The sequence below is a fragment of the Antrostomus carolinensis genome, unplaced genomic scaffold (genome assembly GCF_000700745.2).
Source record: "Antrostomus carolinensis isolate BGI_N321 unplaced genomic scaffold, ASM70074v2 scaffold35258, whole genome shotgun sequence".
Lineage (NCBI taxonomy): Eukaryota > Metazoa > Chordata > Aves > Caprimulgiformes > Caprimulgidae > Antrostomus > Antrostomus carolinensis.
In genome coordinates, this window is record NW_010331478.1 from 7013 (window position 1) to 19755 (window position 12743).

Sequence of the window (12743 nt, forward strand, 5' to 3'; positions counted from 1 at the left end):
TAGACTCCCAACACCTGGAAGACCTAAGGAGACATTATGAAGATAACTGTAATAGGAAATATATAAATAATCTTTCTGAGTAACTTCTGAGTAATGGTAGTTACCTTCTTAATAGTTAAGCATGGTATTATCTGCTTACATCAAGACCTGAAACTACCTTCTCCTTTTAGACAAGAGGAATCAATCTGTCCCCTAGATTTTCCCAAATATTATGCTGTAACAGGTACCATGTATGATACATTAACCATTCTCCATATGTATTTTAGAAAATCTCCTTGGAATATCTGAAGTCCATATGGCTATGTATGATGAAGATATCTTGAAAAATCCCTTTTATTTGGCCATTCAGAAGCGGCGTCCTGATCTGTGCAGCAAAGTTGCAGAACTCCATGGTATTGTAAGTATAAATAAGTACATTTAAAAGCTGTTTATTAAACAGTAGCTATATGTATTTAAATCATATGCATACTGTGACACATGTAAAGATTACTGCAAGCCTACAGAACTTGGAAGTGAACCAGAGCCACTTTTAAGTTGCTTGTTACTTACTAATATGGACCTCTTGATCTATATTGTAGGGTAGTAAAGGGTCAAAGCTGGTTTTGTTTCTAAACTTGACAGGAAGCTTATTTTCTTTGCTATGAACTAAAGTTACATGTTCTCTCACTTGTAACTTAAAATGGGATTAAGCTTTTGAAATCCCTGGTGGACAGATAATAACTCATTTCTGACAGCATTTTACATAGCAAAGGAAAGGCATAAACTGAGCTGGAATGAAAACTCTAGTCCTTAGGACTTCTAATCTGTATATTCTGCAGTTATTAATCCAAAATTAAATGCATGGGGAGTCCATTAAACTCGGGGGTTATTGTTATGTGATAATGAAATTAAGGCTTAAATTAGACAGGGTTCTTTCAGTTGTGTATTACTTAAGATGGTGATGTGATCAGTTGAAATGCTAAAATCTGTTCACCAGTTCTTTCTGTATTCTAACACCACTTCTGAAAGCTGAGTACTGAAAGTACCACTTGCTTCATGCTTATTTCTTCCTTGAGAATGAGATTTATTTTTCATCATGTATACAGTGTTTGTTATATTCATAATGTGTTTCTTAATTAAGAATGTCTCAAACTACAAATCTGTTGGTGTGCAGCAAACCCAAAATGTTTCTTACCTTAGATTTTTTTCTTTATAATGGATTTTCATTTTACTTTGAAAATATATTTTACTTTTACCAACTGCCTAATTTTAAATTGTCGAGGTGACTGGTGCAAGTAACTTAAATAAGGCTTAATCTCCTTCTCTTAGTATTGTTTGCTTCATCCTCTTTCAGGTAAGTCACTAAATGAAACTTCTAGGTTAATCAGCGAACTATGTGCCTATCGATGGCCTTTTGTTTAAGCAAAAGCACCTATAGTTGCTGTACACTTGCTAGTAAATGTTTATAAGACAGATTCAATTGCTTTCTTCTAGAGGGCAAAAGCTATTGGTGTTTAGCTGGTGACACATGGCATTTCTCTCTGAAGCATGATCTAATTTTTTTAGGTGTTAGTTCCATGCAAAGGAAGCCTTTCAAGCAGCAATCTTTCTACCTGCCAGTTTGAATCTTATGTTCTGAAGCCGCTAGAAGAAAATTTTCAGACCTTAAATGGAAAGGTATGTCTGACTGCTTGTGTGAACTAATGGTTACAGGAGAGGTAGCTAGGGATTAGAGGTAACTGGCAAAGTAGTATGTTGCCCATCTAAACCAAAGTTCTCAGGGATATACTACTTTCTAGCAAAGCTGTATTTTGGCATGTGCACAAAAATAATTGTCTTTTTTAGATGGTGACACTGCCTCTGATTTCAGCTTACTACTGTGGCAAAGCAACTTTGTCAATTTATCTGTTTTGTGGCTGTTGGGGATTTTGTTCTGTGGCAGAAGGACCTTTATCACTTAGTTAAGAACTCTCTCTCTAGGTTTCAGGTGAATAGTAGCCTGCCTATATTTTATGCAGATGCAAGTTCACCAAGGCTTAAGACAAAATTATGATGGCATTGAGTTGTATATAAGGCCTGATGTATTAATTCAGTTCAGTAAGTAGAATAGAAATTAACTAATGTAGTAGCAAGCCATGCTAACCAGTACTGACACTGCATAGGATCAAATTTTTTTTAATATGTATTTTTGCAGTACAGTCTGAGATCTTGCACCTGTTTGCAGGCTATTGTGTAGGTGTTCCTACTGTCCTCACTGTGCTTGAGAAGATAAAGCTGAATCTGAGCATGAGAAATGTAGACAAGATGTGTAACGTTTTTCTGAAGCTGGACTTAGGCACCAGTCTGAAGTTGTCTTTCAATTTCCCTTCTGCTAAAAGTGCTCTGAAATCTGCAAATACTCACTTAGACCTTGGAGATTGTCTGAAACCTCCTCTAGTAAAGAAACTGGGTATAAGCAAGGTTGAGCTAGCCATTGTAAACTGAAGGAGTCTTAGCTCCAGTGTCTACACAGCACAAGAACATGAAAACACTTGAATCTGGGCCTTTCTTGTCTCGCAGGATTCTCTCCTTTCCCTGGAAATGTAACTACGCAATGCAGAAGCCAAAGAGTAACTTGGTTCTGGTGGAGGTTTACACTTGATCTGTTTTTTGTTTTGTTTCAGGAGATCTTCATACAAGGAAACCTCATCATTTTAGGAACTGGTTTTCATTATCATCTCTCAGTACCTGTTCTTTTTGAGGAAACATTTTACAATGAAAAAGAAGAAAGCTTTAGTATATTGTGCATAGCTCATCCATTGGAAAAAACAGAAAGCTCAAGTATGTATTAAAGGTTAGCTTGGTGGTCTTGTTTGTACAGTGAGCAAATCAGTGTGTTTGATATGCTTAATACATTTCCTTCATTCTGAAAAGTGTTGACTTGGTTGAAATCTCTTGGCATTTATTAGCCTGCTGGGGCAGATGTTAGTATGGTGCTGGAGAGAAATGTTAAGTTGCTGCCAGGCAAAGGTAATTCTGTAGGGTCTGTGTCCCAGTCTTAGCTCTAAAAATCATCTGTGGAATACTTGATCCAGCATATTTTTTTAGCAATGCTCAGCTTAGTGCTGACTGCTTAAAAAAGGGATTTAGTCTTAAATGTGACGTGTGTCTTGAGATGCAAGGTGAATGCATGAAAAACTGGAGAGGTAAATTCTTTCATGATCACTTCATCAGTGGTTAGAGGTTGTGTAGCACAGTTATGTAGCAGCTCTTTTGGTGGTGGTCTGTCTCATTAAGTTAATTTTTGGCCTAGTACTGAACGTGCTCTTCATAAGGCTGGAACACTGTTTCCAAGGCTACTTTTAAAGCTGTGAATGTAATGGAATTTCCTTGTGGATTTGTGTAGCAATCTGTTTACTAATTAAAAAGAACAGAAGTTTCTTAAAACATAGGCTTTTTCTGAAATAAAAACATCTAGTCTTCCTAAATACATAAGAATATCTATTTGAAACAAATGATGACAAAGTAAAGTAATACTAGGGTAGTGTGAAAATAGTACCATGAGGGAACTGGGAAAGTTGTTCTTAAAAAAAAAAAAAAAAAAATAGCTGGCATACATATAGGCCTAAATTATATAGATATTAATCTAAATCTAAAAAAAATTCTTGTGGCATTCCTTTTTTGGCCATTGCTTAATGTAGTTGTATAGCAGTCTTTTCAGAAGTGACATAATTTGCAATTTCAAAAGTAATTTGAAATTAATGGGATCTAAGCCTATTATTAGTTGGCTGCCTTTGATTGCAAATGAAAGACTTGCCTAGAAAAAGTTTTTGGAAAAGCAACATGAATTTTAAGTGAGGGATCCAATTATCTTAATCGGAAGGAAAGTGGATTGGGTTTAATGTTCACATGAAGCAACTTTGCTCTTCTGTTCAGAGAAAGCCCTAAGTAAAGAATAGGTTATGTAAAAATCCAAGATGAGATTTCTACAGCTCGCGTAGAGCACGCTGACTTCCTGCATGGGCGTTCAGTCAATACCATAATATGCTTTTCTTCTACTTTCAAGCTTGACTTGCATTCACGTTACGAGTTGTGTGTGTGGCAATAAATTACCCTAGGCTAAAAAAAGGTGAAAACTATTTCAGCTATTCCAAATAAATACTTGACATGAAAGGCAGGAGAGCCTACTCTAAATGTGATGCATTGAGTTTTTTTAATTAAAAGCAATATTTGCAGTTAAAGGTGTAGTAAGCTGAATTAATTTTTCATTGCACACAAGTTGGCGATGTATGTAGGGACAGAAACTACTTTACCATGCATATGTGTTAATTCTTGGCTTTCATTTTAGGTGACTCTACAGCTTCATCGAACTCCTATTGTCTTAAAAGTATTGAAGATGTTAGAGAATTCTTGGGAAGGCACTGTGAGAGATTTGATAAATACATAGGATCTTTCTATAGAACATTTAAAGAACATGAAAGAAAAAGCCTCCGCCACTACATAGTTAGTATCTTGCTTCCTGATGTTCAACTGACTAAATATAATTCACTTCACTGCTTTGGATATCTCTGTCTTACTGAGCTTTTCTATGTCAGGGTAGCCTAGAGTGGACTATGTAGTAGTCTAAAAGATGGGAAGGGAGAAAGTAGAATTCTTAATTGTGAATTGCCACATCCTAAAGGCAATTTTTCTAGCTAAAAAAAAATTACCTAGTACACACTTAGAAGGCAGGGAAGACTTCCTTTCTTTGCTTATTTATGCTTTGTTCTTTTGAGTCAGATTAACCTGAATCTGAATGTGGTGATTTTTTTCTTTCTTCCTTTTTCCTCTCCAGGATTCTGTCAATGCACTTTATACCAAATGTCTCCAGCATCTTCTGAGAGATTCACACTTGGTAAACACTTATTCCACTAAATACATAGTACATAGTGTTACTTAAGCAATAAATTAACTTTCTCTTGCTGTTTGTATGGCTTTCCTTTTCTAGAAAATGCTTGCAAAGCAAGAAGAGCAGATGAATCTGATTAAACAAGCAGTTGAAGTAAGCATCTGAAATGAAGGAAAACAATTAGCAAGCTATTTTTAACTTTTCCTTTCATGCCTTAAGTACTGCTTGTTTTTTTCTACAGATGTATGTCCACCATGCTATTTATGATCTAATCTTTAAATATGTGGGGACTATTGAGGCAAGTGAGGTAAGTTTGTTTGATTGTGAAAGATTAGTTATGTTAATCTAATACATTTTAAAAAAACTGTTGCTTTTCTATTGATTAGGATGCTGCTTTTAACAAAATCACGAGGAGCCTTCAAGACCTCCAGCAAAAAGACATTGGAGTGAAGCCTGAGTTCAGGTGAGAGAGTCGATTGTGGACTCCTCAGTCATTCAGATCCAATCTTAAATAGACCTCAGGCCAGGAAAAGAGTGTGTTCCTTCAGACGACAGCAAGATTTTCTTATACTTAATTCATTTGAAATGGAGAAGTAAAGCTTTGCAATTGTCGTTTTAGAGCAGTGTCTCCTTTGCTTTTATATTCTTCTGCTCCCATCTCCATCTGCAAGGTACAGAAATGCAAGTGTACTTGGAGTAAAGATGGAAATACCTTAATGCCATTCTTCAGCTCTGAATAAGTTAAAACTTGGGTTTTGCACATCCTGCAATGGGAACTCTTTATGCTAATAATTTCTTTCAAATTACTTTGTAGCTTTAATATACCACGTGCAAAACGAGAACTGGGTCAGTTGAACAAATGTACTTCCCCTCAGCAGAAGCTACTTTGTCTACGAAAAGTGGTACAAATTATTATGCAATCTCCTAGCCAAAGAGGTCAGTAATTAGTGAATTAATAACTTAATTTAAAACTGTTCTTAAGTTTAAAAGCACTCACAAAGCACTCTGCTATGTAAACAGCTGTTTGAATAGCGCTTGTGGATTAAACACAATTAGACTGGGGTCTGCCTTGCAGGTCTCTAAAGAAAACAAAATGGAGGCAAGATAGACATGTCTGCATTGTTTCTCATGGGGTGAGGTGGGGTACTTGCTTAGCTTATATGTTTTATCTAGAGCATGTGAGAAGCTTCTGTGCACTAAGACACTTTCTCATGCAGAAGAATTGAATTGATAATCTTGAAATTAATATTCTTGAGATCCATCTTCTGAAAGATGCAGTGTTGGTGGGGGCAAACAAACCTATATGCTGGATTCAAAATGCTACCATGGGTTACAGAAATGATTCTGTGATAGGAAAGCACAGACACCTTAACCTGGTATTATTTTATCTGTTCTGGAGAGAGAAGATACTTCCACTAAGCAAATGGAGTACTACAGTGCACTTGTGCTTTCTCTACTTAATCTTTTCCTTTCTTCAGGAAGACTCCTGGGTTATGGAAAAGTGGATCAACTTAGCGGGTAGTTTTTTTCTCCTCAAGAATTTCAGAAGCCTTGAGCTAGTGCTCTGGCTTTTCCTGTATAGAAAGGAGGGTTTGCTAGTCAAGTACTGCAATTTGTGCGGTACAAACTGTATTTGGTTTTTGGCTCCTGGCAGCCTGTTCTGGAGGGAGACTGAGAACACTTGGAGGGCTGCCTTGGTTACTCAATGCATTCTCTACTAATAGAGCTGGCCCTTAGTCTTAGGAGGCAGAACTCCATTTATAGGTATTGCCCTTGATTTGAACTGTGACATGACTAACATCAGATATAAATTCTTTTTTTTTTAGTTAACGTGGAAACCATGTGTTCAGATGATCTTCTCTCTGTTTTGCTGTATTTACTTGTAAAAACAGAAATCCCAAACTGGTATGTAATTATATTTCGGCTATACAGAGTTTCATCATATCATTTTAGTAGTAATGCTGCTATAGGGGCAAATGTTACTGAACATGTAGTAATATCTTACTGAGGGTGTAAGAGGGGCTGATGCAGAAAACTATTTTTAGTAGGACAAACAGCAAAGATGTGTTACAGATGTGACCAAATTAAGGACCTATGAGGAATTCAAGTGCTGTGTATTTGCTGTTTTAATTCCCAGCCTGGAAAAAAGTTGTAATGGGAGACCATCTCTATACCAAATCTGCATGTCAGTCCAGACTTTACAGACTGGTTCTTCCTCCTCTGTGTCTGGAGCTGTGAAACCTTTATGCAGCTTCTAGATGTTTGATACATTTCATACAGAGGAACTAGATTTGAATGCTTAATTGCTTGTTGCTAGCCTATGCCATTGTGTTTCTCTTCACTATCAGTAAAAATATATCCAAACCTTCCACCTGTAGCTGAACTGAATGTTAGTGTTGATGTATCCTGTATCCCAGAAATTAGCATTTTTCCTTTCATTTGTAGCTATCACGTTACACTGGTACCTATGGTGCTTGAGAGATTAACATGTTTGAAACATGTGAAACAATATCCTGATGCTGTCCTTATCCTGTTCTTCATATCCCTTATATCCAATTAATTACTTTTCATTCAATAGCTAAAAGATGAGTAGAGTTCTGACCCATCTACAAAGGTCATGACAGCCATAGTATTGCTAGCCTAACAATCTTTGGATAAGCTTTTTCTTAACCCACACCTATTGTCTGCCTAAGATGAGTTGCAGTATTATGATATGTCATGCTAGTGTCTTTTTATTTTTAGTGGTTTATGGCTTTAACTCTTTATTTTAGGATGGCCAACTTGAGTTACATAAAGAACTTCAGGCTTTGCAGTTCAGTGAAGGATGAATTGGGATACTGTCTAACCTCAATTGAGGCTGCAATAGAATACATTCGACAAGGCAACCTCTCTGACAGATCAACAGTAAGCTACTCTTAAAGTCTGTCAAATGTGTATTTGATAAGCTTGTAGGACTGTGTACCACTGTGGGAGTAAATCCAGTCAGAGTATACAAACAGCAAACATAAGAGTTCCTTTTTTGCACTTAAATAAATTATTTGAGGTAACTATATCTGAAGCAAATGCTAAAATAATCTAAAAGATTACAATGAAGCCGTAATCCTGTAGGAATACTTGTTGTTCATTGTAAACTCCTTGAGGAAGCAGTTAAATGTCCAGTCTGCCTCTTCATATGATTAGAAGAAAAATGACAGCGCTGTTTTCAACAGCTGAGTCTTCAGTAATTTTAATATCTCCTGTTTGTACTCTCTGTCATGTTTGTGAAAGCAGTGCAGTATGTGAGAGCAGGCATAGCTTAAACAGATTTTTCTTTAATAATTTTAGAAAGCTTAGCTATGCCAGCAGAATGGGGGCTGCAGTGTAACTTAGAATTCTTCAGTAAATCTTTGTACTCTAAAAATTCAGTGTTTGCAGTGCAGATTACTATGTTGCACTAAGTTGATAGCTTAATAGGAGCACAGGACTGGGATAAGGTGGTGTTTGAAGGTCAAATTTGGCTCTCAAGTTCTCTAACTTAGCAGGGGCAGGAAGTTTGTGGATGAGCGAGTTATTTCCTACTGGGCAAATAGACCTTCTGTCAATCAGGTCAAATCCCTGCAGGACAATCGGATGATATTGATGTAACTTTAGAAACTTCTATGAGTTAAGAACTTTGTAGCTTATTTGGTAAAGGAATCTAGTTTTGACACTCCAGTAAAATTTTCTACTGTTGCAAAATTAGGTTTTCCTGATCTGATGTGGAACTCAAAAGGAGTAAACGTGGAACCAGAGTGAATTCAACGTGTCTCAGTCTGCCCAACTGCAAAGCACTGGAATCTAATTGCAGGGGCCAGAATAATGGCTCAGTGTGCAGGGCTTGGGATGGGACAATCTGGGACACAATCTTAAAGAAGCAGCACTTTAACATTTTAGTGTTTTGTTATTTTTGGTTTTGTTATTTTTCTGGGATCATTCCATGAACCTGTCATGCATAAGTTTTTGTACACTCAAAGAAAAGCACTCTTTCATTTTGTGTAAAGAGACTCTGTTATTTCTTGTCTGTAATGCTGTATTGAATTATGTTAAAAAGAAAAAAAAAATAAAAAGCCTTAGTTTAAAAGGAAAACAGCCTGACAATCAACTTTGCTTCCTGTAGTCACTTAGCTGTCATTAACAATCAGTGTACAAATAGCGGTGCTCGTGGTCTGGATGGAGAAGTGGAACCAAAGTAGAATTTTATTCCACAACAATGCCAACAAGCTCAAAAAAAGAATATACCACTCTTAAATTTCTAGAATAAAAACTTTCCTATTGTTGTCGTATCCCTCCTTATATAGCTAAGGATAGCAGTTTTACACTAGGATTGCCCTGAAGTGATTATGACTTAAGTGCCCCTGCCATTAAGAGATGATATTTATCTGGGAGGCAGCTGCTTGAAAGATGAACTACACTGAACTACGTATTTGAGAAATGAGGGGAGTCTCATACTGCTTACATTAGTGTCTGCACCAGTATAAGAGCAAGCAGTCAGTGTTTCTGTCCATACCTCAGCTGGATCAGCTCCAGACCTAGAGTGCTAGCTTCTGACTTTCACTTCAAGGTGTGTACAATGAGTGTGCAACAGAACTCCTTTCTTCTACATTGCCTTTCATAGGAGTCAACATGGCTTGAAGACAGCTCCCTCAGATGAGATGGGAAATAGCAGAATCTTGAAGACAAGGAAGTGGGTGACCCTCTGCCCTCTAGCACAGCTGAAAAGGAAAGAGCTAGGTCACCTTTTTCTCTAGTATAGAGTAAGGGAGAAGGTGGCACACAATGAAGAGGAAGAAACTAGAGCAAAGAGCCCTTTGACAGGAATTGAATAAAGGGTAGTGAGGAGGTGGAAGAACATAGTAGGAACTTCTGCTTCATGAACTTACCAGTTGAAATATTTCCTATATTCTCTGGTAAAGGAGATCAGCTTTCTGTTTGAAGCTGCAGCAGCTGTCTCATTGATGCCCCGTGGTTTCTTTTTCCAGATTGTGCTGGAAGGGATTGTAGGATTTAAGTGAGCAGGAACATTGCTGTGCCCTGGGGCTTCATTACAGCCCCTTATGTATTTACACTTAATTTTATAGCTGGCTTCAGATGGAGTTTTTGGCAGCTGAATAATGCTGTTGTCCAATCCCTAATGAAGCTAACTAAATAAAGAAGACTCAGCAGGGAGCTAATGTACCCTTGTGGGATAATGGGCATATTATCACCCTCATGTCAGTAAGAAAATTGCACTTGCAAGACACCTGCCAAATCTTTTCACCCAAGGTCATGCAAGTCTTGAAGAGACATTTTGGTTGTGGGGAGGAGAGGTTCATGTCACTGATAGCATGAAAGATTCCATTTTATTTTCTGGGAGTTGTCAACTTTTTAATTAGACTTCCAGTTAGTAATTATTGGACCTGAGTTATGTTCCTGTGCACAGGTAATTGTAGTAAGACAACCTAGTTCAGAGGGTTGAAGTAAGGTATCCAGTATGGAGTTAGAGCCAGCCCCTGGGGAACAGGCAGCATTTTGGTTCCTGTATGAAAAGAGCTGTAGGTGGCAATGAGGTTGGCATAAAGGAATTGCAGGTGGGAGAAGCCAGGAAAGGAAGACTTGAACAGAAACGGGCTAATAAAGTGTTTGTGGGGGAGGGGAGAGCAGAGATAATTTTCCTAAGTCGTCAGTTGTAATCTGTGAAAGTTACCTCAGGTCATTATACAGGTGCACCCTCATAGGTACAAGTATTTCATTTCTCTAGTCTAGAGAGTAATGTTAGATAAAAAGATAATTAATGTTTGGATGTGTTTTTTCTAGACAATATAGATTTTAAATACCTGAGAGTCCCACTCAAAACAGTTTTATTTTTTAAAATTCCTGGAGTGCAAGTAAAGGTGGTACAAGTGAGTTTTGTCTTTGAAGGCCCAAACTCGCTTAATACTTCAACCAATACCCAATTCTTCTACCATTCTGTATTTCACTTTCAAAGATGTGTAGTTTTACCTGGGGTGGACTCTTATTTTTTTTGATTTATATAATAAATAAGCTAATACCTCTACATAAGGATTACTGTCTCAAGTGACTCTTTGCAATAATTATTCCAATTGGGGAACACTTATCTTGTAAAATACACTATGGAAGGAAAAATACTAAAACTACAGTAGGTCTTGCTAGTGGTTACTTAGATTCTCCATAGTGAAAGTATAAAGCTATCTGTGAGCATTTGTATTAGAAATTCTGATTAGACTTCAGAAGCCTGTGTTGTAGTAAAAGTCTTAACATTTTTTTATAGTTAATAAATTTTTTAATCAAATATTTCTTAGGGAAGTTATTCCTTCTCACACTGAAGAATCTATCTGAGAAGACTAGTGTTATGTGCCTTGTAACTTAGAAAATATATGCTTGGGTATCTTTAGCTAAAGTACTTACATTTTAAAAGATTGGTGAACATTTGTCATCTTCACCTATAGCTAAATACAACTAACTTACCATGAAGCGCAGATCTGAGCTTTTGTCTCTAGACCTTACAAACATACCTTTAACTACATTATTTGCTATACAATGGAGGTTTTTTTAGACAGCTTTATGAGAGGCATCTGTGTTGATTTTGAAACTTGAGTGATCGCATTTCTAGAAAATCTGAACTCTTTATTTTTGGTGTTGAAGTGATCTTGTCTATTTGCAGTTCACTAGTTCCTTAAACTTCATGTTGACTTACTAATGTTAAGAGCCGAGTTAGACATTTTTTACTCATTTCTATCTGTTCTTTACGGACTTAATTGCAGAAGCTGTAGCCTGGATCCTAAGCCATCGAAGTTTATCTGATACGTGGGCATCTATCTTAAATGCAGTGGTCTTTCCATTTCTAGGGAGATAGTAATTATCCAAAAATAACATTAAAAAAAAAAAGATATTACTGCCAGTTGAATACAATTAAGCAGCAGTTGACCAGAATCAACCATGTGCAAGTGTTTCCATCCACTTTTCGTCTACTAGGATGCTTTTTCTTCAGATTCTTGTTTTATTTCATGTGAGGTTCAATATTGCTGTTTCAAAATCTGACTCTACTTAAGAATTTTCACCTGGTTTTGGAAGCATATATATTCTCTAGTGCATCCTGAAGCTTGTATTCATATCTCTCAGATCTGAGAGTTGCATTGTACGACTGCTTAACTCTACTTGCAATTTTCAAGAAGTAACCAGTGGAAAACATTATATGAATGAGTCTGCTACAGACTAATGCTTCACCTGGCTCAATCTTTTATTTTCCAGCAAGTAGCAGAGAGTTCAGCACAGTCTTTGAGTCAGAGTTGTATCTGGGTCATGTTTTTTAATAGCCATCAGTAGATTTGTCTTACATGACTTTAATACCTTTTTGAGTCCATTTATACTTTTGATTTTTGCAACACCTATAGCGATGAGTTCTACAATAAGAGGACATTTTTTCTTCTCTCTCTTCTCCCCGCTCCCTCCCTGAACCTTGTGTGGTGATTTTGTTGGGCATCCCAGTTCTTACATTTAAAGAACAGCAGATATTCATTCTTTGCATGTTTTCTTTGTACTTTTTGTGACTTTTGCAGACCACTGTAGCACAGTCAAATCTTGTCCAGAGTGGAGAATCCTAATTTCTCCTCATAAGAACATTTGCACCTCCTGTAGTTCTTGTTGTCTTTTTTCTGTCTTTTCTAGTTTTACTGTGTTCTTTTTTAGATGGTACAGCCATGATTTCATTAGTGCTCAGTTAGTTCAGGCAGAATTACAGTAAAGGAATATTCTAGTGAACATCTACTTATTATTTCTTTGAACAGCAGTTGTGCAGTCTTTTAAGTCTGGGGAAAAAAGTTAATTTTACTGTTAAGGTACTTTACTTTTGCCTGTAAATGAATGTATATATAATTGATCT

General features: G+C 36.8%; 1 protein-coding gene across 2 annotated transcripts in view; it reads left to right on the plus strand.

Moving 5' to 3' along the window:
* The first annotated feature begins 271 nt into the window (after window positions 1-271).
* The window catches only part of ANKRD27 (ankyrin repeat domain 27), a 34044-nt gene continuing 21572 nt past the window's right edge, over window positions 272-12743 (plus strand). The window contains exons 1-11 of one of the 2 annotated variants that reach the window (XM_010173234.1): window positions 272-397; window positions 1546-1656; window positions 2643-2799; window positions 4307-4461; window positions 4793-4852; window positions 4946-4999; window positions 5088-5153; window positions 5233-5309; window positions 5661-5782; window positions 6673-6751; window positions 7618-7750. In XM_010173234.1, coding sequence (XP_010171536.1) covers window positions 296-397; window positions 1546-1656; window positions 2643-2799; window positions 4307-4461; window positions 4793-4852; window positions 4946-4999; window positions 5088-5153; window positions 5233-5309; window positions 5661-5782; window positions 6673-6751; window positions 7618-7750 — 1116 coding nt within the window. In that variant the 5' untranslated portion in view covers window positions 272-295. The remainder of the gene's footprint in view (window positions 398-1545; window positions 1657-2642; window positions 2800-4306; window positions 4462-4792; window positions 4853-4945; window positions 5000-5087; window positions 5154-5232; window positions 5310-5660; window positions 5783-6672; window positions 6752-7617; window positions 7751-12743) is intronic. The other variant, XM_010173233.2, reaches the window with a different exon arrangement.